Source organism: Cherax quadricarinatus, chromosome 30 (assembly GCF_038502225.1).
Source record: "Cherax quadricarinatus isolate ZL_2023a chromosome 30, ASM3850222v1, whole genome shotgun sequence".
Classification (NCBI taxonomy): Eukaryota; Metazoa; Arthropoda; class Malacostraca; order Decapoda; family Parastacidae; genus Cherax; species Cherax quadricarinatus.
The window spans coordinates 22300427-22325844 of record NC_091321.1 but is presented as its reverse complement, the minus strand read 5'-3'; the positions used below and the strand labels follow the sequence as shown (position 1 = coordinate 22325844).

General features: G+C 40.8%; 1 protein-coding gene across 4 annotated transcripts in view; it reads right to left on the bottom strand.

Annotated features, from left to right (window-relative positions):
- The window catches only part of Npc1a (Niemann-Pick type C-1a), a 133376-nt gene extending 116695 nt beyond the window's left edge, over nt 1-16681 (bottom strand). For 3 of the 4 annotated variants that reach the window (XM_053782005.2, XM_053782006.2, XM_070089994.1), the window contains exon 1: nt 16376-16587. In XM_053782005.2, coding sequence (XP_053637980.2) covers nt 16376-16435 — 60 coding nt within the window. In that variant the 5' untranslated portion in view covers nt 16436-16587. Of the gene's footprint in view, nt 1-16375 lie in introns of all 4 variants that reach the window. The other variant, XM_053782007.2, reaches the window with a different exon arrangement.
- Nucleotides 16682-25418: the final 8737 nt, after the last annotated feature.

Here is a 25418-nt window from a genome sequence, read left to right as displayed (position 1 = left end):
GAAAAGCTAAAATATTTTAATCTAACGACCCTGGAAGACAGAAAGACAAGTACAAATTACTCCCAGGCATTGACAAAGCAGACAGTGATAGGCTGAGAGGTGGGAAACAAATACTCAGAGGCATAGTTGGAAGCTGAAGACACAAGCGAATCACAGGGATATCAGGAAGTATTTCTTCAGACTCAGGGTTGTCAGAAAGTTAAATGACCTCAATGAGGATTAGTGAAAGCAGACGCCATACATAGTTTTAAGAACACGTTCGATGGGGCGCATAAAGCCGAGAGAGAATCTAGCAACGGCAAGTCGAGAGGAGGGACCAAAAGCCAAGACTCAACCCCTGCAACCATACAGGTAAATTCGCACGCACACGCACACACACACAAACGTTTATTCTCTTCTCCATAGCTGTGGATCCTCAGTCAGTACTAGTGGTACCATCATAAATAAATAAATATATAAAAACACAAACATGAATATATTGATACAATATATCAAAGATTATGGATCTATTCCAGCTCCTCTGAAGCTGGACGGAAGCCAAGTACGCAGCAAGCATTTCCCCTCTGGATGGCCACGCTGAGGCACTGGAACATGAAAGTGGCCGCGCATGAGTCCCTGGTGGTGTCTGGAACCCAGTTCTTTGAGGAAACGTATGGCGTTCTTTCCTCATGATCCCAAGGTCTCTGATCCCACTAGGACAAATTAATACTGTTGGCTTATGTCTCTGTACTTGCTGATCTTGTACTCCTCCCAGTGATCAGCAGCACCTCCATGTTGCCCAACACTAACAGATGAAGGTGCCGGGCAGCGTCAACACGCAGGTGTAGTCCCATGCTGAAAGTTGCCATTCTTCCAAGAACAGCTGGTGATCCCGTCGGGAAGGTTTGCGGGATTGTGATTGTTGTTCGATGCTAGGGATCGGGGCTCTCTCGGGTGGGCATCCTACTGCAGTAAGGCTCTTCTTTATGATGTCGTTGACTTCATTATGTCCTGAGTGCCAGCCCTTAGTTTTGGAGCAGTTAAGACCATGTAGACCATACTGGTCGGCTTGCGCATCTATATATATAATAAAAAATTGTACAGAAGTGAAAGCCGCGTTTAAAAAAAAAATCTGACGTGCCATACGTTCGGCAGCCTACAAGATGCAAACATGTTACCTGGAGGAGGGAAAATATGTTACAGAGGGAGGAACACTAGTATAGGGGAAGGAAGAGAAAGCAGAATGTTACTGTGGAGCCTCTTATCAAGCACTAGACGAGTCACTACAAAGTGTCAACAAACACCAGAGATACTGTCCTAATACACTCTTAGCTGACTCACTTTAAATCAAATTTGGCAGTTGTATATACTATTCAGAGACGAGGAAACATGGAAGAGGAAGAGGCTGGGGAAGTGAAACACACAAGGAAAAATAAAGAAATCGCAGGTGAACGTGGAAATGGGGTGGGGTAAGGATCTAGTTTCTTGGTAATTATCATCATTAGATACACTACTTGTGTGTATACCTTTCACTGGGATACTTCCAGCAGGTTCTGAATTTACTAACACATCGATATTTTGCTCAGAAGAAAAATAAAAGGGTGGGTGAAAAAATTAGAATTGCCATCAACACATCATTGTACAAATTCCTTTTACCCAACACCTGAATCATTCCAGCAAGTCTGGAGTTCTTCACACATTTACATAGCTGTTTTCCCTAGGATGCGATCGACGACAGCAGACTAATAACCACTACATTTTTTATTCATAAACAAGAGTAAGCCTTTTGTCCTTGCTCACCCTATCTCCCCCTTTCCCTTATGCTCATTCACTAGTGATTGAGAGAGAGAGAGAGAGAGAGAGAGAGAGAGAGAGAGAGAGAGAGAGAGAGAGTAAATACTGTAAGCACAACCCTGACTCAAATATCACACTTGCTCTCATTATCAAAAGGACAAACACAACACATCAACGTGTACCAAATACAACCTTGACCTTGTGTGTGTGTGTGTGTGTGTGTGTGTGTGTGTGTGTGTGTGTGTGTGTGTGTGTGTGTGTGTGTGTGTGTGTGTGTGTGTGTGTGTGTGTGTGTGTGTGTGTGCGCGCGCGCGCGCTCTGTCAGTTAAGTTTGTCAGTGATGTTTTCTGGTGAAGGCCCTCAGGGAAGGTCATTTGATACCAGTGAGGGGCTCTTGATACAAAGTATGTAAAAAAAAAAATAATAAATGTAGGGTTAATGGACAATGTTAAGCAGGTAAACTCCAGGTCCATCTCCATATTTGTCCAACATATTTTCAAAGCTATACGAAGTTTCGATTTTTTTGTGACCACAACACTTATGCCCTTAAGGCCATCGCAAACAAAAAAAAATTGTATAGTATGTACACAAACCAAAATAAAAAAACAGGTGGGAGAAACAGTAGTATGGAGGAAAAGTGGTGGTAAGGAGGGAAACTCGGGAAAGGGAGCGGGGGTTACCAGGACGATACTATAGGTAAGCTTGGTGTATATATCACCAACTACTTGTTTAACAGCCAAATTGATGCAATACAGTAGTTTCTGTATTCACATTTTATCCTGGTTCCCTTCATTTATACCCTAATTATGCAAATAGTGCAGTAGATACATAAATGCGTGTGCCCCACCTATCTCCCCAGGCAAGATCACAACTTGTGACTTGTTTATCACAAAGTACGAGTTTAACAACCTAACTGTAGCACAAACTGCTACTGCTGACCACTACTGTACTGTGACTGCTGCTGTGCTGTGGCTGCTGCTGCTACTGTGCTGTGACTGCTGCTGCTGTGCTGTGACTGCTGCTGCTGTGCTGTGACTGATGCTGTTGTGACTACTACGACCACACTACCACAACATTATTATGACCTAATACCAATTACGATTACGTAAGCTAAATCCTTGGGTAGCTTTAAAAATTAGCTTAGACAAATATGTATGTGAAAGGGGTTGTATTTGAAGACCTGTCATGCATGGACCAGTATGCTATTGCAGAGTTCGTCCATTCTTATGTACAGATACCATAAACTTAATGTAGAAGTCACACTAACACAAGAGAGTTCCGTTCTGTTCTAGATTCGCCGGTATAATCGCCTAGCCTGGGCCTTTTCCAAAAGGTGGTCTGGCCTTGGCTCCCTGTCAAGGGAGTGTCTCAGACCAATGTCTGCCATGGGAGGAGGTACAAGTACCTCCTCGTCTTCTATGACCAGCTGTCTCCAGACCTAACCCCATTCCCTGCTACCATGGGGCTCTGAGGGATTAACTAGGCGCTTTAGGCTGCCACAAACCCCACCCACACTGGGCTCGAACGGTGTGGCACCAGCATAGCAGCAGACGATGCCAGGAGGTACAAAGGCAAAGGCAGCAAGCATTACAAGATCCTTTTGGAGTCACACCCTTGCTTTGGGCATTAAGCCCGAGTGCTGGGGAAGCTCAGGAATGCCTCTTGTTGTGTGTTGCTGCTGCTACTACTACACTTGTCCACTGCACTCTCCTCTTGTACAAGAGAGTGAGGGAGCCAGTATATATAGGTGAGGGGGGGGGGTGCACAAGGATGGGTCCAAGAGAGGAAGAAAAAGATAGTGGTAGTAATCAACAGGATATTACCCATTCTGGAAACTGCTGTTACGTGATGTCAACAAGTCCCTCTGTAGGCATCAGTCTCACCACCTTAGTTCCACTACTGCTACTACTACCACCTCTACTCATGCGACACTTCACCTGACTCCTGCCACTATGTATACGCATTTTCTTACTTTCTCTGTATTAGGATTGAAGAAGCCACTTGTGGTGAAAAGTTTCCTTTAATAAATTTCCTGAACTATACACAAGTGTCTTTTTCCACACAGTGGTGGTAAGGTTGGTAGTGGAAGTAGTAGAAAAAAAGTAGGAAGAGTAGTTTTTGTGGTACAAGGGACTGAAAGGGGAGTGAAGGGAAGCAACAGTAGCAGTCGAAGTGGGGTCACTCTAAGGTTAAGAAAAAGGAGCATTGTAGGAGAGCTAAAGGCCCACAAGAGGTAGGACCAAAAACACAGGAAAAGGGGGGGGGGGAATACTGGAGGACAGAATATACTTACAAGAAAAACAAAAAGAAATGGGAGAAAATAGGAAAGAAGAGGTATGGAGAGGCAGAAAAGAAAAGATCAGGTCAAGTCATGAGTGTCCTGAAGTTTGGAGCATTTGACAATGTAATGAGAAAGGAAGGCATCTACAGAGAAAGCCAGGACTAAGATTCATACAAGAAGAATAAGTGTTTGATAAAATTGGCAAATTGGGACCCACAGCCCAAAATTAATACAAGAATACAGTGGACCCCCGCATAACGATCACCTCCGAATGAGACCAATTATGTAAGTGTATTTATGTAAGTGCGTTTGTACGTGTATGTTTGGGGGTCTGAAATGGACTAATCTACTTCACAATATTCCTTATGGGAACAAATTCGGTCAGTACTGGCACCTGAACATACTTCTGGAGTGAAAAAATATCGTTAACCGGGGGTCCACTGTAATTCCAATTGAGATACACCAGTATTTAGGGTATGAAGGCAATAGAGACATTCTCTAGTTATGACAAGGAAAAATTTACTTAAAATTGGCAAGTTAAAATTTACAGAGCTCAGAGTGACAAGCTGTGTTTTAACAAAGCCCACTAATGGTAAAGGTTTGAAGCCCGTCAGAAAAGGCACTTTCCAGTAACTGATCTGATTCCAATGATTCCATGTTTTTTAACTACAATACTTCAGAAAAATTTAAAATTTGCAGATAAACTAAACTTATGAGCTATCATCCTTCTTATAGAATGCACTATAACATTTTAATGCCAATCAGAAGAATTATTTTTTAGTTAGAGAATAAAAAATTATTATACATGGGGAAGGTGAAAAGAATTCTCCCTCCGTAAGCCATGCGTGTCATAAGAGGCGACTAAGATGCCAGGAGCAAGGGGTTAGTAACCCCTTCTCCTGTATAAATTACTAAATAAAAAAAAAGCTAATTTTCTTTTTAGGGACAGGGCTGGGTTGGTAAAAAAAAATATAAAATAAAATTAGCAAATTGGGACTTATGGCACCCAAAAGCAGCATGAGCCCTGTTCCCTGTTTAGGAAATCACACCAGCGGTGACAATATGAAACAAATCAGACGAGTCGTTCTCCAGTTATGGCATGGATTCAAACAATTCCTTTTTTTTTTTTTCAGCAAATCTGACATCATGCATTTTTTTTTTTTTAACAAGTCGGCCGTCTCCCACCGAGGCAGGGTGACCCAAAAAAGAAAGAAAATCCCCAAAAAGAAAATACTTTCATCATCATTCAACACTTTCACCACACTCACACATTATCACTGCTTTTGCAGAGGTGCTCAGAATACAACAGCTTAGAAGCATATACGTATAAAGATACACAACACATCCCTCCAAACCGCAAATATCCCAAACCGCTCCTTTAAAGTGCAGGCATTGTACTTCCCATTTCCAGGACTCAAGTCCGACTATATGAACATAACCGGTTTCCCTGAATCCCTTCACTAAATATTACCCTGCTCACACTCCAACAGATCGTCAGGTCCCAAGTATCATTCGCCTCCATTCACTCCTATCTAACACGCTCATGAACGCTTGCTGGAAATCCAAGCCCCTAGCCCACAAAACCTCCTTTACCCCCTCTTTCCAACCCTTTCGAGGACGACCCCTACCCCTCCTTCCTTCCCCTATAGATTTATATGCTTTCCATGTCATTTACTTTGATCCATTCTCTCTAAATGACCAAACCACCTCAACAACCCCTCTTCTGCCCTCTGACTAATGCTTTTATTAACTCCACACCTTCTAATTTCCACACTCCAAATTTTCTGCATAATATTTACACCACACATTGCCCTTAGACAGGACATCTCCACTGCCTCCAACCGTCTCCTCGCTGCTGCATTTACCACCCAAGCTTCACACCCATATAAGAGTGTTGGTACTACTATACTTTCATACATTCCCTTCTTTGCCTCCATAGATAACGTTTTTTGACTCCACATATACCTCAACGCACCACTCACCTTTTTTCCCTCATCAATTCTATGATTAACCTCATCCTTCATAAATCCATCCGACGACACGTCAACTCCCAAGTATCTGAAAACATTCACTTCTTCCATACTCCTCCTCCCCAATTTGATATCCAATTTTTCTTTATCTAAATCATTTGATACCCTCATCACCTTACTCTTTTCTATGTTCACTTTCAACTTTCTACCTTTACACACATTCTCAAACTCATCCACTAACCTTTGCAATTTTTCTTTAGAATCTCCCATAAGCACAGTATCATCAGCAAAAAGTAACTGTCAATTCCCATTTTGAATTTGATTCCCCATAATTTAATCCCACCCCTCTCCCAAACACCCTACCATTTACTTCTTTTACAACCCCATCTATAAATATATTAAACAACCATGGTGACATTACACATCCCTGTCTAAGACCTACTTTTACCGGGAAGTATTCTCCCTCTCTTCTACACACCCTAACCAGAGCCTCACTATCCTCATAAAAGCTCTTTACAGCATTTAGTAACTTACCACCTATTCCATATACTTGCAACATCTGCCACATTGCTCCTCTATCCACTCTATCATATGGCTTTTCTAAATCCATAAATGCAATAAAAACTTCCCTACCTTTATCTAAATACTGTTCACATATATGCTTCAATGTAAACACTTGATCTACACATCCCCTACCCACTCTGAAGCCTCCTTGCTCGTCCGCAATTCTACATTCTGTCTTACCTCTAATTCTTTCAATTATAACCCTACCGTATACTTTTCCTGGTATACTCAGTAAACTTATTCCTCTATAATTTTTACAATCTCTTTTGTCCCCTTTCCCTTTATATAAAGGGACTATACATGCTCTCCGCCAATCCCTAGGTACCTTCCCCTCTTTCATACATTTATTAAACAAAAGTACCAACCACTCCAACACTATTCCCCCCCCTGCTTTTAACATTTGTCATGATCCCATCAGTTCCAGCTGATTTACCCCCTTTCATTCTATGTAATGCCTCACGTACCTCCACCACACTTACATTCTGCTCTTCTTCACTCCTAAAAGATGGTATACCTCCCTGGCCAGTGCATGAAATTACCGCCTCCCTTTCTTCCTCAACATTTAAAAGTTCCTCAAAATATTCTCTCCATCTACCTAATACCTCCCTCTCCCCATCTACTAACTCCCCTACTCTGTTTTTAACTGACAAATCCATACTTTCCCTAGGCTTTCTTAACTTGTTTAACTCACTCCAAAATTTTTTCTTATTTTCATTAAAATTTCTTGACAGTGCCTCTCCCACTCTTTCATCTGCTCTCCTTTTGCACTCTCTCACCACTCTCTTCACCTTTCTTTTACTCTCCATATACTCTGCTCTTCTTATAACACTTCTGCTTTGTAAAAACCTCTTGTAAGCTACCTTTTTCTCTTTTATCACACCCTTTACTTCATCATTCCACCAATCACTCCTCTTTCCTCCTGCCCCCACCCTCCTATAACCACAAACTTCTGCCCCACATTCTAATACTGCATTTTTAAAACTATTCCAACCCTAATACAGTATTATCCTGGCCCTAAAATTCACGAGCCATTAAACATTGAAGCCATTCAGAAGAGGTAAACTGAAAATTATATAAATCGACTTAAGAATAAAAACTTCACAGTATATATTTGAAATAAAATAGTCAAATCTGTACATGCGCATTTGAATTTCACTCTGCTGCCATAATTTTTTTTTCTGTTTATAATGTTAGAAGATATGCAATTGATGGTTTGGAAGTTATTTGAGCCATTCCAAGATGCTGGAAATAGGCTCAACAATGTTGATCACTGGGCACATGAACATGGCAATTGTTCCATGCACAAGTGTTGACAATTTGAAAGTGAATGGATGAGGTATTCTAGTTATGTGTGAAATAAAATAAAGTCAGAGGAAGAAAACAAAAAAAAAAATTCAAGCAATCTCTTAAAGATACTACTTTGGGATACCTTGGTGGGAGACACCCAGTGTGTTAAAAATAATAAATAACATCTAATGACAATAACATCAATAATATTGTAATAGTAATAAAATAATAAGAAGACCTAACTCTGGATTTTAAAGCAAAAAAACATTCTGCTTCCAGGTGTGACAAATTACCAACTAAAATGCAAGTATCCCAAAGTAAGATCTATTAGTGGATTACAAAATATCATCACGAAAGTTAATGACGTTAGGCAACAAAGCACAAGTAAGAATGCCAGTGATCTGACATTTTCCTACTGGTGACAAATTCTCTAATACATAAATAGTATAGTAAAATTCATGGCAAACACTAACTTAAAATAAACCTAAATTATGTTATTGGTTAAATCATTATTAAATTTTAAAATGTTACCAAATCTGCCACCAGACAAAGGTGATTTAAAAACTTGCTAGATATGACAATAATGACTCAAACCACAGAATGGGTGGTATTTGAACTTGTGGCAAGCAAGTCGTAAAACTCCAGGCCAGTGCGTAAGCCATTCGGCCAGCTGGCTACAATAAGATTCATCAAACTAGGTATATTTCTATACCTATGCAAAATAGGAAAACTAGCTAACAAAGAAAATACTAGTACAGACATACAGTGGACCCCCGCATAACGATTACCTCCGAATGCGACCAATTATATAAGTGTATTTATGTAAGTGCGTTTGTACGTGTATGTTTGGGGGTCTGAAATGGACTAATCTACTTCACAATATTTCTTATGGGAACAAATTCGGTCAGTACTGGCACCTGAACATACTTCTGGAGTGAAAAAATATCGTTAACCGGGGGTCCACTGTATAGTGTTTAGCTATTCAAGGGCCTAGTTAAGTATTCCAAGTCACAAGCTTTGTGTGTAAAAACTGGAGAAAGCCTTATCCAAGCAACGCTCAAACTTTCCATAATAGTGTACAGGACACAAAAGAACTACAGAATGGGCGAGAGAGGTTCATGCTATGGTTGGAGAAATGTCAGATGCAGTATAATGTAGACAAATGTAAGGTTCTACTCCTGGGAAAAGAAAATAACTATGGCAGCAACAAACTAGACCTCAATCAAACTGAATACAAATAAGATTTAGCAGGTTAGCAATCTAAAGCCAAGACAACAGTGCATAATCATCTGCAATAAAGTTAACAGAATTCTTGAATTAATAAAGAAATTATACTTCAGCTTTATGTATTCATGTATCCTTGGTAAGGCCTCAATTAGTGTATGTACAGTACTGGTCTCTATATTAAATAATGGACATAAATGTACTGGGAAACATACAAAGAAGGATGACAAAAGATGATCCTGTGTTAAAAATCTTTCCTACGAGGATAGACTGAAGGTATTGCATCTGCCCTCTCTGGAAAGGTGTAGAATATTGGGGAATATGATTGAGGTGTATAAATGGAAAGCAGAAATAAATAAAAAGGATATAAATACCATGGTGAAAATATCTAAAACACAAAACTAGCAGCAATGGGTTCAAACTGGAAAAATTTCAGTTTACAATGGACATTGGAAAGCACTAGTTCGGTAATATTGTTGTGGATGAGCGGAACCAACTCCTGAGTAGCACCACTGAAGCAAGAACTTTTGGAGTCTTTAAAAATAGGTTGGACAAGTATATGAATGGATGTGGGTAGGTGTGAGTTGAACTTGCCTAGAACAGACCAGTAGGCCTGCTGCAGTGTTTTTTCTTATGTTCTTATCTTCATAAAATAACTTGTATTTATTGTAATTTTCTATTAGGCAGTGTAGGTTCTGATTAAGTTTCAAAACTATTTTTTGGGGTACGCTACTAATTCTCCAGAAGCACTACTTAACTAAAGTGCATGACTGACAGTGCAGTGAAACCTCAATTTAATGGACAAATAGAGGGGAGGGGAGGGGGATGCCCATTACTGAAAATTATCCACTAAATCCAAATGATGTTATGGTTTTTCCATGTTAAAAAAAACTGACAATTAGGAACATAAAAATTGACGAGCACTAACAAGCCTACTAACTCATGCTAGGCAAGTCCAACACAAACCCACCCACTCGTATAACTATTGCTGAACTAGTGATGCCTGCTCCAATTTTACAAGGAAAAAATATAAATTATGCAAGTCAGGACGAAAATAAGTTATGCATAATCAAAGTCGCTAGTGACGTGTTCTCAAACAAATACATATATAGATTAAAACCAAACAAGTCACTGGGCCATGATAAACTGTTCTAGAGGGTTATAAAGGAATGTGAAGAGGAACTTCACATACCATGTGCTAGTCTTGTTAGCCTATCACTACAAACTGGTATAGTACTGGATAAGTCGAAAATGGAATGATACCTATCTACAAAGCAGAAGATAGGTCGTTATCTTCAAATTATAGACCAATTAGCCTAACCTCTATTGTGGGAAAATTGATGAAATCAATAATTGCCAAAGCTATTCAAAGCCACCTTGAAAGACAAATTGATCACTGAATCTCAGCACAGTTTTAAGAGGCATTCCTACCCTAAGAATTTAATGTTTTTCACTGAAGTACTTGAGGTGGTAGATTATGAGTATGATACTGCATATATGGACTTCAATAGTCTCTGAGTTTCACACACAAGATCATTGAGGGAAGTAGAGGCAAATGGAATAGGACGGAAATTTTTTCCTGGATCGAGGTGTAGTCGACCAGTAGGTAACAAAGTCTGCATAAATGGGAAGAAATCAGAATGGGGACACATCACAAGCAGTGTTCCACAGGGATCAGTATTGGGTCTTTTGTGGTTCACAATATGCACACACACACACCATAGCTGGGAGAATAAATAGAGATATTAGCAAGTTTGTCAATGACACTAAATTAGACCATTAGTTTTGGTGAGGACACTATAATGCTACAAGATCTGGATAGGCTGATGCAGCCATTGGAGAAGTAGCAGATGCAGTTTAATGTAGAAGAATGCAAGGTTCTAAGCCTGGGAAAAGAGAATAACCATGGCACCAAATCTTATAACTGAATAATGTAGATCTCAATTACTCTGAATGTAAACACGATTTAGGAGTTCTGGTTAGCAGTAATCTGAAACCATAACAACAGTGCATAAGTGTTTGAAATAAAGTTAATAGAATTCTTGGCTTCACATCAAGAAGCATAAATAACAGAAGCCCTCAGGTTATACTTCAACATTATGTATCTTTGGAGTCCTGCAGCAAATGATTAGTAGACAAACTGTTGTTACACATCGGGAAAACGGAAGCCATACTCTTTGGCACAAAAACTGAGAAGGGTAAATAATTTTAATGTCCAGTGTAATGGGGAACCCATCACTTCAGTTTCCTCAGTAAAATATCTGGGAATCCCATCTGACCCATGCATGTCAGGAGAACTGATAGGGAACAGTGTAGTAAAGAAAGCCAGTACCAGACTAAAGTTCATCTACAGACAAGTACAGTGTCTACCTACTGAGGCTCACAGGACCCTATGTCTAGCCATTATACAATATCATATGGACTAAGCTTGCTCTTCATGGTACTCTGCCTTGAAGACGACAACAACAACAAAAAACTGAAAGAGACTACAAATCAAGTAGGAAAAAAATGGTCCTGGACCTGGGTCCAAGACAGTATGTAGGCCCGGATGAATTACAACTGGATATGCTGAATGTTGAAGACAGTAAAACAACGGAGGTTAAATCAAGTTCATAAAATTGCTCACAAAGTGCCCAGAATGAATATCTTGCTGCCAATTTTGTCAAGGCTGGGAACCTAAGCAATCAATCATAGTACTAGGGGGCGAGCACAATTTTGTAGTACCCACAGTCAGTAGCCAGGTTTCAAACACCTTTTATTGTACAGCAATAAAGGAATGGAACAGACTGCCTGCACATGTTCAAGAAGAGAGTCAAAAGATGCCTAATGACTGTAGCGACAGAAATGGATTTTTTTTTTTTTTTAGCCAACACATATGTAAATATAAATAACCCATTTTACCTTATTCTTAGCATTTCTCCTTTATAGTATAATAATAATATATTATCTCCTTTATAGTATAATAATATGGTATTAAAAGGACCCCAATGGAAATAACTCATGACTTTTTTGGGTTATCCTAGGTTCTCTACACATATGCTGTTATGTATGATAATCTATGTAACTATTTTTGTATACCTGAATAAACTTACTTAAGGCCATGATTAGATTTAGCTATGCAGTTCTGGTCTCTATTACAGAATGGACATGAATTTGCTGGAAAACATTCAGAGAATGATGACAATGTTGATCCCATGTATCAGAAATCTGCAGTTTTTGGAAAAGGCATAAAATTTAGTGGAATATTTATCATTAGATATGGTTAGACATATTAATTGTTTCTAATTTGAACACACTGGTGACAGTCCTGTCTTGATTAGTTATTTTCAACATGTTATTAATATCCCCTCTATATATTTTCCACTGTACACTTCAATCATATTCCTTGTAATTTTACACCTTTCCAGAGAGTGCAAATTCAGTGTCTTAGACCTAATTTTGTAGTTATTTGATAAAAAGAATAAAATTCGTCAACCTTTTGCCCAAAATGCATTGCATGCCAGTAACTTTGTGCCTAACAACATTTTATTACATGTAAACTACATTACCTGTATACATAAGAACATAAGAAAGAGGGGAACACTGAAACAGACCTACTGGCCCATGTGAGGCAGGTCCAAGTCTCCTACTGACTTAAACCAATGCCCTAACCTAGTTAGGTAGGTCACATTAACTTAAGGAAGGAGCACGGCATCTGACCTAGCAGCACAAGCTAGTCAGGTCCAACTCACACCCACCTGAACCCACTTATGTACATGTATTTATCTAACCTATTTTTAAAACTACACAACGTTTTAGCCTCTATAACTGTACTCGGGAGTTTGTTCTATTTATCCACAACTCTATTACCAAACCAGTGCTTTCCTACATCCTTCCTGGATCTAAATTTTTTCAACTTGAAACCATTGCTGCGAGTCCTGTCTTGGCTAGATATTTTTAGAACGCTACTTACATCCCCTTTATTTATTCCTGTTTTCCATTTACACACCTCAATCATATCCCCCCCTAATTCTACGCCTTTCTAGAGTGCAGATTCAGGGCCCTTAGTCTCTCCTCATAGGGAAGGCTTCTGATACATGGGATCAACTTTGTCATCCTCCTTTGTACATTTTCCAGAGCATTTATATCCATTCTGTAATACGGTGACCAAAACTGTGCAGCATAATCTATACAACCTTGATTAGGCCTCATTTAGATTATGCTGCACAGTTTTGGTCACCGTATTACAGAATGGAAAATGTACAAAGGAGGATGACAAAGTTGATCCCATGTATCAGAAACCTTCTCTATGAGGAGAGACTAAGGGCCCTGAATCTGCACTCTCTAGAAAGACGTAGAATTAGGGGGGATATGATTGAGGTGTATAAATGGAAGACAGGAATAAATAAAGGGGATGTAAATAGTGTGCTGAAAATATCTAGCCTAGACAGGACTCGCAGCAATGGTTTTAAGTTGGAAAAATTCAGATTCAGGAAGGATATAGGAAAGTACTGGTTTGGTAAGAGAGTTGTGGATGAGTGGAACAAACTCCCAAGTACAGTTATAGAGGCCAGAACGTTGTGTAGCTTTAAAAATAGATTGGATAAATACATGAGTGGATGTGGGTGGATGTTGGTGGCCCGGTGGCCTGGTGGCTAAAGCTCCCGCTTCACACACGGAGGCCCCGGGTTCGATTTCCGGCGGGTGGAAACATTCGACACGTTTCCATACACTTGTTGTCCTGTTCACCTAGCAGCAAAATAGGTACCTGGGTGTTAGTCGACTGGTGTGGGTCGCATCCTGGGGGACAAGATTTAAGGACCCCAATGGAAATAAGTTAGACAGTCCTCGATGACACACCGACTTTCTTGGGTTATCCTGGGTGGCTAACCCTCCGGGGTTAAAAATCCGAACGAAATCTTATCTTATCTTATCTTGAGTTGGACCTGATAGCTTGTGCTACCAGGTCGGTTGCCGTGTTCCTCCCTTAAGTCAATGTGATCTGACCTGACTAGGTTGAGTGCATTGGCTTAAGCCGGTAGGAGACTTGGACCTGCCTCGCATGGGCCAGTAGGCCTGCTGCAGTGTTCTTTCGTTCTTATGTTCTTATAGGGAAGATTTCTGATACATGGGATCATCTTTGTCATCCTCCTTTGTAAGCTTTTCAGAGCCTTTATATCCATTCTATAATACGGTGACTAAAACTGTGCAGCATAATCTAGATGAGGCCTAACCAAGGATATATAGAGTTGAAAAATAACCTGAGGACTTTTATTATTTATGCTTCTTGCTATAATGCCAAGGATTCTGTTCGCTTTATTGCGAACACTTATGCACTGTTGTCTTGGTTTTAGATTACTGCTAACCAGAGATCCCAAATCCTTTTCGCAGTCAGTAATATTAAGATTACATTTTTTAGTTTATATGTGGCATGGTTATTTTTCTGTCCAATGTTTAGAACTTTGCATATGTCTATTAAACTGCATCTGCCACTTCTCTGACCACTGTATCAGTATTCAAATCTTACTGGAGTGCTCTAATGTCCTCGTTAAAATGAATTCGACGGCCTATTTTGGTGCCATTGGCAAACTTGCTTATGTCGCTATTTATTCCCTCATCTATGTCGTTCATGTAGATCGTGAACAGCAAGGGTCCCAACACTGACCCCTGTGCAACACCGCTTGTGTCGCTTCCCCCACTGATTTCTCCCCATTTATGCAAACTCTCTGCTGCTTATTTGTCAACCATGCCTCTCTCCGGGAAAAAAATTATCCTCCTATTCCGTGCCTTAATTTCCTCAATAGTCTCTGATGTGGGACTATCAAAAGCCTTACTGAAGTCCGTATACACTATCACATCCATTACTATGCTCTACCTCCTCAAATACCTTAGTGAAAAAAGTTAAAAAATTCTTAAGGCATGAACGCCCTTTTGTAAAACCGTGCTGAGATTCGTTGATCAATTTATGCTTTTCAAGATGGCTACGAATTGCTTCGGCAATTATCTATTCCATAAATTTTCCCACTATGGAGGTTAGGCTTATTGGTCTATAGTTCGAAGCTGAGGACCTGTCACCTGCTTTGAAAATAGGCATCACATTTGCCATTTTCCACTTATCTGCCACTATGCCAGTTTGTAATGACATGTTGAAAAGATTAGCCATTTCTTTAACATAAGAACGAAGGAACACTGCAGAAGGCCTACTGGCCCATGCGAGGCAGGTCCAAGTCTCCTACCGGCTTAAGCCAATGCACCCAATCTAGTCAGGTCAGGTCACATTGACTTAAGGGAGGAACACGGCAACCGACCTGGTAGCACAAGCTATCAGGTCCAACTCACACCCACCCACATCCACTCATGTATTTACCCAACCTATTTTTAAAGCTACACAACGTTCTGGCCTCTATAACTGTACTCGGGAGTTTGTTCCACTCATCCACAACTCTATTACCAAACCAGTACTTTCCTATATCCTTCCTGAATCTGAATTTTTCCAACTTAAAACCATTGCTGCGAGTCCTGTCTAGGCTAGATATTTTCAGCACACTATTTACATCCCCTTTATTTATTCCTGTCTTCCATTTATACACCTCAATCATATCCCCCCTAATTCTACGTCTTTCTAGAGAGTGCAGATTCAGGGCCCTTAGTCTATCCTCATAGGGAAGGTTTCTGATACATGGGATCAACTTTGTCATCCTCCTTTGTACATTTTCCAGAGAATTTATATCCATTCTGTAATACGGTGACCAAAACTGTGCAGCATAATCTAAATGAGGCCTAACCAAGGATGTATAGAGTTGAAGAACAACCTGTACCTCGTACAGTTCATCAGAAAAGAAATTATTAGTATTATTGTTTGTAAGCTTTCCAGTGTACTTATGTCCATTCTGTAATACAGAGACCAGAACTGAGCAGCATGGTCTAAAATCCTTATCTTCGTTAAGCTAAATAATTTAGAACGCGAGGCTATAGTGCAAGACAACTACTCGACGGAAATCGGGCAGTGGTTTACATTTTACAATACACACAACCTATATATACAGTGGAATAATAATACATACAACCTATATACACGGCAGAATAATAATACTTACAACCTATATACACAGCAGAATAATACACAAAACCTATATGCACAACGGAATAATACATACAACCTATATATATAGTGGAATAATACATACAACCTATATACACGGCGGAATAAAGTATTTTCTTGTGCAAATTAGTAAGGACATTCGAAAATACCATAATTGTTATGCTACATCTAACTTTAAGAGGAAATCCTCCTCACCTGGCATGTGATTAACATCAAGAGCAGCAGCGCCACGCTGCTCCATACAGCACACGCCATTACAGTGAAGTTTGGGGCTTCACTCGGCCTCAAACTGTAATATTAATCACTAGAAATCTTCTTCTGCGGGCAAGAGCCGCGACCAGCTACACTTCCTGTTTATTTCACCTCCAATTAGAGTATTCTCTTGTCCCTCACCACTCTACGCCAGCTTCGCTCACTCTCTCGTACACTGGACTGATGTCCAGCTGAAAAATCCTGCGAGGTGGTTGAATGCGAGGTAAAAAAGGAGAGCGAAAGCCAACACTACCACCTCTCAGCTGGTCTACAGTAACTCTGGCTTCCTCACTCACAACAATGTCAGTGTTGCCAGCTCTCATTCACCTTCCTTGATGCACCTATGCCAAGTCTCCACCAACTATATAATTTTGAAAATTATAGCATTAAGATACTTTTATACGTAGCTCTATACCTTTCAGAATGATATAATAAATATATACAACACCTTCACACAAAGGGGCTTGCCTACGATTTTCAGTCACTCCGGAAGATGCCTCTGGGTAAATGATTCGAGTGCGTAGTTACTTGGTTATAATGCACTTCCTACCTTCCTACAAGGTCATACAGGAAGAAAGTACAAAAACAATTTATTCTGCGAATCATAAAAAATCAACGAGCATTTGCGACATTCTTAACAGAGTAGCGGACATACATACCCGCCTCGCATGGGCCAGTAGGCCTGCTGTAGTGTTCTTATTTATCACTGAACAACTTTAGAAAGGAGGAGCACTGCAGCAGGCCTACTAGCCCGTGCTAGGTAGGTCTAACCCATACCCGCTCATGTACTTTAATCTATTTTTAAAGCTATCCAAGGTTTTTCGCTTCAATAGCGCTACTTGGGAGTTCGTTCCACTCATTGCCAAACCAGTGACTTCTTATATCTAATCTAAATCTAATTTTTCCACCTTAAACCCATTAATGCTATTCCTGTCTTGGTTAGGTATCCTTAGCATGTTATCTATATTCCCTTTATTTATTGCTGTCTTTCATTTATACACATCAACCGTATAACCCCTAATTCTACGCCTTTCCAGTGAGTGCAGGTTCAGTGCCCTCAGTCTGGCCTCTTAGGAAAGATTTCTGATACATGGATTCAACTTTATCATCGTTGTGGCGAAACGTTTCCTTAATAAATGTTCCGAACTGTACATAAGTGTCATTTTTCAGTTTGTTGGTAGTATCACCATGCAATTTGCATCCATTATCATCCTTCGCTGTATGTTTTCCAGCGCATTTATGTTCATTCTGTAATAGGCAACAGAACTGAGCAGCAGAATCTAAATGAGGCTTTATCAAGAATATACAAAGTTTTATGGAAAAGGACACATGTGCAACTAATGTGACATTTTATTGTGGCAACAGGCACCTACAGTCAGTATCTGACCAACCGGGCTGTGGTTCGTACGTCAGCTTGCGTGCGGCCAGCAGTAACAGTCTAGCTGATCAGACCTTAATCCACCATGAGGCCTGGTCTCAGACCAGGCCGCAGGGGAGTTGACCCCCGAAACCCATTCCAGGTAAACGTTCCCCAGCAACCGAGATCCAATTAAGTAAAAGCCGTTACAACGGTTTCACGAAGTTCCTGGAGAGCGAAACGTTGCCGCAATAAAATGTAGCATTAGTTGCACTTGTGTCCTTTTACTTAACAGGATGTTTTTGTTACTCTGGATTGCATCGAGAGGCATGTCTAGCGGATAGCGCATTAATACGCCTTTTATCCACTACTCTATGGATCTGAGTTCTGTGAGAACGAGTGGTGATTCGAGGTCGTTCACCTACTGCAGTATCTCACAGGACTCTTGTTTCGTGGCTTGAGAATAAACTCTCCTTTCAGATTTGGGGACACTGATATTTTCAGACTGTATTTTTTCTCCAGGTGAATTATAGTAGCACACGGGGTATCATGGTGTCTTTTGTTGATGAGTCCGAATTTGTTGCCTACGGGTGTTTTAGCTTGATTGATCTGCAAGGAAACACTATGCATTGCCTTGGACTTTGAAGATCGTATTTCCTGTCAACCTTCGCCATACGGTATTTCTCTGGTAGGGATGACAGACATTTCTTTAACCATATCTATCTCACTGGCCAGGCTAATTTCAACTATATCGCTGTCCCAATAACCCAGGGAGTCCAGTGAGTGGTCTCGCAGCTTCTTCGCCAGAACATCGTGACCTCTTCCTTTCAGAATAATAACTAATAATAATAATAATAATAATAATAATAATAATAATAATAATAATAATAATAATAATATCTTTATTTCTACAAGTACATGGGCATCAATGACATACTACTATATAGAAAGCCGCTTGTTATGCAGAGCATTCCGGGCAAATTAGGTCACTTTTTGTCCCAGGATGCGACCCACACCAGTCGACTAACACCCAGGTACCCATTTTATACTGATGGGTAAACATGGACAGCAGGTGTCTAAAGGAAACACGTCCTAATATTTTCCAGCCGTACCGGGGGTTCGATCTCCGGACCTAAGTGTGTGAGCTGAGTGCGCTAGTTACGGGACAGATGCCATATGCTTCCGTGTGTGTTACAAACAACACAGGGAAAACTGTATATATAGGTAAAAATGTGAGGTGAAGAAACATAAGCACTGTCGTAGGGTAACTGGCCCATTTTGAATAAAGGTTCAGAAAATCATCAAGATGATAAGTAATACACTTGTGCAATAACTGGAAATGTTTATTCTGGAAACGTTTCGCCAACCAGTTGCTTCTTCAGTCCAACGCAGAGAAATGGTAGAAGATAACGAGGAGTTTGAGGTAATCAGACCCTCAGCCTGGAGTCGATGTATTCAGTCCATCAATCTCCCACTGTTTCTCTGCATTGGATTGACGAAGCCACTGGCTGGCGAAACGTTCCCAGAACAAAGATTCCCAATTGTTGCGCAAGTGTCTTATTCATCACTCCTCGGTTCCAGGACCGAAACGTACAACATATCCGCGTAGTAGGGACTTATATACTGCTGACAGTAAGTTTTTCCACGGATGACTCCATCTACCACTGCTTCACCTCATCTGTCTACATGCAGTATATAAGCCCCTTATAAGCGGATATACTGTAATTTTATCAAGATTGGTGGACTGAACACATCAGCTCATGGCTGAGGGACTGATTATCTCAAACTTCTCATCTTCCACTGCTCTTCTCTGCTTTGGACTGAAGAAACCACTGGCTAGAGAAACGTTTCCAGAATAAAGATTCCCAAATGTTGCCCAAGTGTCTCACGAAAATGTAATGACACGATTGCATTTGTGGTCACAGTGGTGCCTATGCTAACCTTCCTATGGTGTAGAAATATACCTAGTTGGGCGAATCTTATTGTGGCTAGCTGGTCCAGTGGCTAACGCGACGGTCTGGAGTTTTGAGACTCTCAGATCGCGGGTTCTATCCCCGCCCGTGGTATGGTTTGCCCAAGTGTCTCAATTATCATCTCTCGGTGGGCGATTTGCATATGTTATGTGTGAGGCGTCTGTAATCACTGCTGAGGATAGAGGAGCTCAGAAAATACTTGTTCGATGAAAGAGCATTTTCTTCAAGGAATTCACTATTGAATAGTAAGTAAGTAAGTAAGTTTATTCAGGTATATACAAATACAGTTACATAGATTATCATACACAGCAGCATGACTCACGAAATCGTAATGACACGATTGCAAACAAACCATACCACGGGCGGGGATAGAACCCGCGATCAGAGAGTGTCAAAACTCCAGACCGCCGCGTTAGCGTATGTGTAAAGAACCTAGGATAACCCAAAAAGATACGGAGGGCACTCAGGAAGAGGCCCATGGTGAGGCTGTGGTGAGAGTAGATGTGGAGATCGTGTTGGCTGGTCGGTTTGAAATGAAGCTCATTATCAATTTTGCAGAGAACATCAAGGAAATGAAGTGTTGCCTTCTTCTAGCGTAAACTGGACTGAGAACTCGACCTGGTTGGGCTTGTGTTGGAAAGCAGAAATGCTGAACCGTCTGAGAGTCAGGTGACCGCTCAGCTTCGAAATGTTCCATGTACAGGTTCGCCAGTACATGGAACATTTAGCTCAACAAGGTCAGCGAAATCGCTGGCTGAAACAGGAAGGTCGAGGGAGTCGTAAATTTTCCGGTGAAAGAAATCAATGGCTTGTAGTGTGGGTACCTTGCTAAATAGGGATGTCACGTCTAGGGGTGAAGAGTTTCTTGTTTTCGTAGTTCCTTTGCTAGCGCACTCAGCTCACACACTGAGGTCTGGGGGTAGATTCCCGGTACGGGTGGAAACATTAGGACGTGTTTCTTTAAGACATCTGATGCCCATGTTCACCTATCAGTAAAATAGGTACCTGGGTGTTAGTCGAGTGGTGTGGATCGCATCCTGGGGACAAAATTGACCTAATTTGCCCGAAATGCTCTGCATAACAAGGGGCTTTCTATATAGTAGTATGTCATTGATATCAGCTTGTCCTGTATACCTTGTACATGTTTACCTGGAGTTTACCTGGAGAGAGTTCCGGGGGTCAACGCCCCCGCGGCCCGGTCTGAGACCAGGCCTCCTGGTGGATCAGAGCCTGATCAACCAGGCTGTTGCTGCTGGCTGCACGCAAACCAACATACGAGCCACAGCCCGGCTGATCCGGAACTGACTTTAGGTGCTTGTCCAGTGCCAGCTTGAAGACTGCCAGGGGTCTGTTGGTAATCCCCCTTATGTGTGCTGGGAGGCAGTTGAACAGTCTCGGGCCCCTGACACTTATTGTATGGTCTCTTAACGTGCTAGTGACACCCCTGCTTTTCATTGGGGGGATGGTGCATCGTCTGCCAAGTCTTTTGCTTTCGTAGTGGGTGATTTTCGTGTGCAAGTTCGGTACTAGTCCCTCTAGGATTTTCCAGGTGTATATAATCATGTATCTCTCCCTCCTGCGTTCCAGGGAATACAGGTTTAGGAACCTCAAGCGCTCCCAATAATTTAGGTGTTTTATCTCCGTTATGCGCGCCGTGAAAGTTCTCTGTACATTTTCTAGGTCGGCAATTTCACCTGCCTTGAAAGGTGCTGTTAGTGTGCAGCAATATTCCAGCCTAGATAGAACAAGTGTACTTGTACTTGTAGAAATAATAATAATGATAATAATAATAATAATAATAATAATAATAATAATAATAATAATAATTATTATTATTATTATTATTATTATTATTATTATTATTATTATTATTATTATTATTATTATCATCATCATCATCATTACGTTAGTGTATAGGGTGCGGTTGAGATCACCGGTGTTTAAAATGTGTTCAACTGATTATGTCAAGATTTTAGATAGGTGTTTTGCTAGAATCCCTGAGAATTGGAGGGAAGCGCTTTCTATTCCAGAGGAGGTGGGTCTCAACTGAATTCCTGGCTTGTGAGTCTTTGGCACGCCTTATATTCTGGCAGGTCTGTACCACCATCCCAGCAACCCCAGGCCTGCCAGATTGCACGCTCTGTTAAAGACATTATTTTGCATTTGTATCTTTTTTTCACTTACCCTGATGAAATTGTTCACCACCGTAGTTTTCACGAATATGAAGCTGTGGCATGCAAAGAGTACGTAACCTTTATTCAGCGCATGTACACACCCTCATTTACAGGCTATCTCCCCCAACCAGCGAACCAGGGGACTAAGGGTTGGCGATGGGGCCCCGTCGTTCAACCAGTACCCAGGTTCCAGCCAATGAGAAGATGGTTTTGGTAATCGCAGAGGTTATGTGGGTACCACTCTCCTGTCTGTCCTTGTCATTCCCATTCTAGAGCTGGTTGAAGCACGGTCTGCTCTCTAGTGGCTTCTATTCTGCCTTGTTTACCGTGGAGTGCACTAATACCTATTGTTGTACATAGTGTATATAGTGTACATACTTCTGTTCTAAATTGGTGAAGGATAATGTAAGTCAAAAGTTTTCTGCTGTGTTTATTTTGCTCCCTTTACACCCAGGATAACAGGCCTTTGGGACTCCTGGGTTGTAACAGAAGCATAGGCAGGAAGATGGTCGCTTATATAGGAGTCAGATGAGATGCATGACCCATGCATGTCAGGAGAATTGATAGGGAACAGTGTAGTAAAGAAAGCGAATGCCAGACTGAAGTTCCTGTATAGACAAGCACAGTGTCTACCTACTGAGGCTCGCAGGACCCTATGTCTAGCCCTTATACAATGCCATATGGATTACGCTTGCTCTTCATGGTACTCTGCCTTGACAAAAAAAAAAAAAAAACTGAAAGATAGACTGCAAATCACCCAGAACAAAATCGTAAGATTCATCCTGGGGCTGGGACTAAGAGAACATGTAGGCCAGGATGAATTACAGCAGTTGGATATGCTGAATGTTGAAGACAGAGTAAAACAACTGAAGCTAAATCATGTTTATAAAATTGCTCACAAACAGTGTCCAGAATATCTTGCTGTCAATTTTGTCAAGGTTGGGAACCAAAGCAATCGTAGTACTAGGGGAAGAGAGCACAACTTTGTAGTACCCACAGTCATTGGCCAGGCGTCAAACACCTTTTATTGTACAGCAATAAAGGAATGGAACAGACTACCCGCACATGTCAAAGCCAGTCATAGCATGAACCAGTTCAAGAAGAGTGCCAAAAGGTGTCTGATGAATGTAGCTACAGAAAGGGAGGGGAATTATTTTCTATTTTTTAGCTAACATACGTGTAAATTTTACCTTATTCCTAGTAATGACCCTCGTATTGTAGATAGTCTTAATGACCCTCGTGTAGTAGATAGTCTTTTTAGTATGATAATAAGATGTTATCTTCATTGTAGAATAATAAGAAAATATTATAACCTTTATATTATAATAATAAGGTAAAAGGACCCCAATGGAAATAAGTCACTCTGTCTGACTTTTTTGGGTTATCCTAGGTTCTCTACACATATGCTGCTATGTATGATAATTCTATGTAACTGTATTTGTGTATACCTGAATAAACTTACTTACTTACTTATGCAGCAGTAGAATACATCGTCACCGTGGGCGGGACCCACTAGTGGAAGTAGGTCTTGCCCATGAGTTGGGCCAGTGGTTAGCATAGAGGTTAAAAAAGGTATCCTCTGACCAAGTAGCCCAACCTATCTTAATCGTACTAACATAACTGATATCTTCTTTTAATTATTTGTCAGTCTATTTTTGTTATCACCAGAATTTAATTTAAACAAAGGGTTTCCCCTTTAGAAATCATCATTTTCTTTAAAAATTATAAAAGACTGCCATTCTCTATTAAAGTAATGGTACACTCTTACATATATGTGAAAGCAATAATAAGATAAGATTTCGTTCAGATTTTTAACCCCGAAGGGTTAGCCACCCAGGATTTCCCAAGAAAGTCTGCGTCATCGAGGACTGTCTAACTTACTTCCATTGGGGTCCTCAATCTTGTCCCCCAGGATGCGACCCACACCAGTCGACTAACACACAGGTACCTATTTGCTGCTAGGTGAACAGGACAGCAGGTGTAAGGAAACGAGTCGAAATGTTTCCCCTCGCCGGGAATCGAACCCGGGCACTCCGAGTGTGAAACGGGAGGTTTAGCCACCAGGCCTGTTCAATGCACCTATTTAATTTTTTACAATTGATTTATATACTAATTTACGTGTATATTAAGAAGTTAGGATAACCCAATTAAGTCAAACACTGACATGTTTCAGCGGGTGATTCTATATTACATATCATCTCCCTAAACTACACCAACACTTTACTATGCCAAACAAAACCAATTCATCATACCTAACAAAACCAGCTCACCTAACTAGTACTTCCTGAAATCACAGAGCCTGTTAGAAACTACCTAATCAGTTTAAATATTAATACATACTTAAATTTGTACTATTTATGTTGCATCTATTTTTTGTAATAATGTATACTTAAAACGTACCACTCAATACTTCGTCTAGTCTTAAGTAGCGTTTAAGCATTAGGATTAGTCTGCCAGAAATGTACAGCATTTTAGTGGTTTGCTTTTGTGTTTAACAATATTTGATTACATGTAAACAACATTTTTATACTGCACTAGGAAGTAAAATGTTTGTCTGTTGGCTTGTTTGTTCCATATTTGAGTAGTTGAAATTTCTCAAGTCCCAATATGACTCAGTTTTTAGCAAGCCGCTAACCAGACTGAGAGTCGAAGATCAAAATGAATTTTTTATGAGAGAGCCACAAAATTTGGTTAACACAAGCCTATCCGATGTTATCCTGACGTCAAATGACCTCGAACAGGCGATAAATGACATGCCCATGCACTCTGCCCCAGGGCCAGACTCATGGAACTCCGTGTTCATCAAGAACTGCAAGAAGCCCCTATCACGAGCCTTTTCCATCCTATGGAGAGGGAGCATGGACACGGGGGTCGTCCCACAAAGGGGGCAGTAAAGCAACAGCAAAGAACTACAGACCGATAGCACTAACATCCCATATCATAAAAATCTTTGAAAGGGTCCTAAGAAGCAAGATCACCACCCATCTAGAAACCAATCAGTTACACAACCCAGGGCAACATGGGTTTAGAACAGGTCGCTCCTGTCTGTCTCAACTATTGGATCACTACGTCAAGGTCCTAAATGCACTAGAAGATAAAAAGAATGCAGATGTAATATATACAGACTTTGCAAAAGCCTTCGACAAGTGTGACCATGGCGTAATAGCGCACAAAATGCGTGCTAAAGGAATAACAGGAAAAGTCGGTCGATGGATCTATAATTTCCTCACTAACAGAACACAGAGAGTAGTCGTCAACAGAGTAAAGTCCAAGGCAGCTACGGTGAAAAGCTCTGTTCCACAAGGCACAGTACTCGCTCCTATCTTGTTCCTCATCCTCATATCCGACATAGACAAGGATGTCAGCCACAGCACCGTGTCTTCCTTTGCAGATGACACCCGAATCTACATGACAGTGTCTTCCATTGCAGACACTGCAAGGCTCCAGGCGGACATCAACCGAATCTTTCAGTGGGCTGCAGA